This window comes from Blastocystis sp. subtype 4 (assembly GCF_000743755.1).
Source record: "Blastocystis sp. subtype 4 strain WR1 chromosome Unknown seqid_0257, whole genome shotgun sequence".
Classification (NCBI taxonomy): domain Eukaryota; class Bigyra; order Opalinata; family Blastocystidae; genus Blastocystis; species Blastocystis sp. subtype 4.
Window position 1 is genome coordinate 1 of NW_014569290.1, and position 4,054 is coordinate 4,054.

General features: G+C 38.4%; 1 protein-coding gene across 1 annotated transcript; it reads right to left on the reverse strand.

Annotated features, from left to right (window-relative positions):
- Window positions 1–1,479: 1,479 nt before the first annotated feature.
- JH06_3700 (aspartyl-tRNA synthetase) lies at window positions 1,480–3,598 on the reverse strand (the record flags this gene model as incomplete). Its single annotated transcript, XM_014670559.1, has 9 exons — window positions 1,480–1,686; window positions 1,716–1,791; window positions 1,822–2,273; window positions 2,304–2,590; window positions 2,636–2,855; window positions 2,886–3,068; window positions 3,099–3,209; window positions 3,239–3,294; window positions 3,325–3,598. 9 exons carry the CDS (start codon window positions 3,596–3,598, stop codon window positions 1,480–1,482), a joined length of 1,866 nt encoding a protein of 621 aa, XP_014526045.1.
- Window positions 3,599–4,054: the final 456 nt, after the last annotated feature.

Genomic DNA, 4,054 nt, shown 5'->3' on the forward strand with positions numbered 1-4,054 from the left:
TGTTTGGGGTGCATTTGCTGCAGGAGCAGGTCCAGCAGCAAAAGAACGAAGTGCAACTCGTGATACTCCGGATCTACTCACTACACAAATTAGATTGTACATCCCACTCACACGTACAGTAAGAACCGATTCCTCTTCTCAAAACAGCCTGCATTCTTAAATCCAGAGCACAATAATCGGAAAAGAGATGTATGTCGTTGCGCAGTTGTTGTGCTTTTGAACCAAAACTGAGAGGCTGAGATTTCATCAACCGACTATACTGAACATAGGGTAACTTGTGAAATGGACCAAAGACGCTTATTAGTAGAATCGAATAGAGGAAGGATCCATTCTTGGTTGATTGAGAGGTTTACAACTTTTTTCCCTAATTACTGTGCTTCTATGTACTCGTCACCTGTGTACACATATCAGGAAGATTCGAAGTTTTATGAGGTGCTTGTGCTTGTTCTTTTTCATTCATAGAGATTCATCGAGTCGTTTATCGAATGGGCATCACATATTCTGAATAAGACTATTTCTGGAGATGTTTTTGTTCTCTTATCCGATGGTCACGTATGAATCTCGATTTCTCTACAAACTAGTTGCTATGCGACCTCATCATGTATATATTCCCGCAGTTTCGTAATGACCTTATACAATCAGGAATTGGTGGGATGCCTATCTTCCATGTGACAATTAGATCTGTGGAATGGAAACTTTATAATGATCTACTATCTTCTCTGTGATCGATTAGAACTGGATGAAAGTCATCGAGTGACGCAAGAAATTATTGAATCCCAATCTGTATACAATTCAATTGCTTGATAATTTAGCTGGATCAACTGGTTCATGTCCTGGAAGATCTTATCTCAGCTATTTTGAAATACTACAGTCCAACATATCTAAATCTTCCTAATATCTTGTATCGTCGTAATTTCTAATATCGTTTCTTAGGGTTAGGACGTAGTCAACAGTATTGGCTGGCGTATGACTCGACTCAATATTCAAATCCTTATCCTCATGGTATATATCCCCAAGGTTACTCAGCTCCAATGTATGTTATTCCTGAAGTTCATGTGTCACCAACCTTTGTACCAAGTGAACCTGAAGATATTCGTTCTATTCCAAGTATATCTACTTCTTCACAAAGTGAGACCCATCTTTTTAAGAGTGAAGAAGTGTCTAATCAATTGAAGTGTCAGCAATTCTTTTTAGATCAGTTAGAGAACAAAATGCCGAATGAAGATTATGAACTCATGGGCTATGGAAATGGAGGATATCAAGTGGAGGAACCGAAAACGACTACTGTTTCTCAATCGAATAATAAGAAGAAGCTTAGTAAGAACTTTGGGAATAATTTATGGATAGCTAAACTGGCGATTCTTGGATCATCGCTTATTGCGGCCACCGGAATTGCTTTGGGAGTAGCTACAGCTGTTTCGAAGTCTAAAAAGAAGTAAATGAGATGTTTCTTGTAGTAACAAAACGAAGAAAGGACAATTACAAACCCACTTCTTTCCATTGCTCAGGTGAGATCATGGTAGGTGCAGAAGTAAGAAGATCTGCTCCAGTGATACTCTTTGGAAATGCGATTTCATCACGGATCGAGTTATGATCTCTCAGAATAGCCAGAAGTCGATCAATTCCAATAGCAAAACCACCGTGAGGAGGACAACCATGTTTCAACGCATTTAACAAATGATCAAACTAGAGTTCACTTTCATTCTCAAATCTACCACAGACGTGTCTTGAATACCTAAGAGTTCTTTCATAATATAATATTGAAGTTGATAATCATGAATACGCAGAGATCTATTTATCACACTCCCTTCTCATTCAAACCCTCCTCCAATCTCATTCCCATTCAATACCAGGTCACATCCAGTTGAATGTATTTTCATTACATCAATCTTCTTTATTGCTTCTACATCCTGAACCTCTAAAGGAGCTGTAAATGGATGATGTGTCGATTTGAGAGTACCATTACTTGTATATTCAAACAACGGGAACTCATTAACCCACAAAAATTGCAATGGTGTGGATACAGACCTAATCTCATCAAAAGATTTCAGAATCTTCTTTTCCTGACCATAACTCCATAATGTCACACGTAATTTTCCAAGTAAGGATTCCAATACAAACCGATTCAGCTTCGAATCTTCCTTCTTTTCAAGTCCAAATATGATCAGATCTCCATCTTGGATAGGAATCTCTTTCTCTATTAGTGACTCTGTAAGAGAGGTATTGATTAGTCGATCATTGTTAACAATCAATCTTCCATTACTTATTTCACTCTATGCATCAAAATGAATTTCAAAAATCACTCTGAGAATGATAGTCGATTTGTCTGTATTACTCTCCATGGTTTTCAGCATCTGCTTGAGTTTGGAATTGGAGAGTGTTTTTGCCATTCCTGGAAAACATAACATTTGGATTTTGTCAAAAGAACTTGATTGACAGAGAGACACAGGAAGAGAATGGATTGTCATTGGAATTCGAAGATCTGGTTTGTCTGAACCATATTTGACTAGTGCATCATCATAGGAAATGGATGAAAAGGAAATTGGATTCAAAATCCCAACCGACCGACAGGTTTCTTGAAGAAGGCATTCTACAACGTTCTTTACTTGCTATTCATTATGCGATATTTAAATACTTGCATTCATATCAGTTACATAAGCCATTTCCATATCAAATTGAGTGAATTCGAGTTGACGATCTTTTCGGCCACTCTCATTCCGAAAGCATCGTGCAATCTGATAATACTTCTCAATACCACTCGCCATGAGAATCTGCTTGTATTGTTGAGGAGATTGGGATAGAGCGTATCCACCCCCCGGAACGAGAGGAGTTGGAACATAAAACTCATGAGCTCCCTAGTAATCACAAAATGAAACAAAAATGACCTCGGGAGACGATCGCGTTAGCAACGGTGTTTCAACCTCTGTGAATGCTTGTTTTGATATAGAATCGCGTAGAGCTCGAAGAAAATCTGATCGAAAACGGATTTCATCCAAGTATTCAGGATGACGAAGAGTTAAATGACGATACTTCGACAAAATTTCGTCCTTTGGGAGTTTTCCATGATACTAGAAATCATATGAAAGCCATACAAGAACAGAGAAAGGAAGATCGATAGCTTTGTTCAAAAGATATAGGTGATCTCCCTTGATTTCGATTTCTCCAGTCTTCATTTTGGGATTCACAGCATCTTCAGGACGTTTCTGAACCTACAATGAATGACAATCCAAATTGCTACAGTACCCGTCACACAGACTGAACTTTCCAATGGAATCGATTTAATAATCTCTTCTGCTATACATTACACTTCATTCCCTTTCTTACTCTCCTTATTACAAGGAAACAATGTCTGTACCATTCCCGACCCATCCCTTAGAACAATAAACACAGAATCCTTCATTACTCGAATGGAACTCACCCATCCAGCAGTTGTAACCTTACGACAAAGATCTGAGGAAGTGAGCGAACTACAAGGACACGATTTCAATGGCTTGGGCCAATGACTTGGATCTCGAGAAATGTCAAATACTGATGAAAGTCCTCTCCTAGGATATCGGAAACACCGAGAGATAGACAACTTCCCGATTCTGCCCAGCATTTTGACACTATTCGCTCTCCAGAAATCAGTGTGATTATTGTCATGACAAAAATCGAGCTCTTTTCAGTTGTCAATCATTCTTGGATAGTATTGTTTTCATGAATGAATTGAAATTTCTGAAATAGTATGTTACAACAAATAGCTATTGTTGCTAATCAATTATACAAGAAATCACATTGTCCCCAAAGATAAGGAAGTGAATTATTAGTCCAAAATGCAATGACAAAGTGATTTAGATTGTTGATGAAGCAGGAACACAAGATGACTCCTAATAGAATTCCATTAATTGGAACTATATGAGGCGTTTAGGAAGGGACATTTGGGAGTATGGGCTAATTGCGACCCCCAGAACCCAATTGTCAGAACAAACTCCTCAATCCTCTTGAGGGAATGGAAGTTGCAGAAATCAAAGAGGCTGAGTTCCTAACAATTTCAGAGAGTCTTCGGATTTTGAAG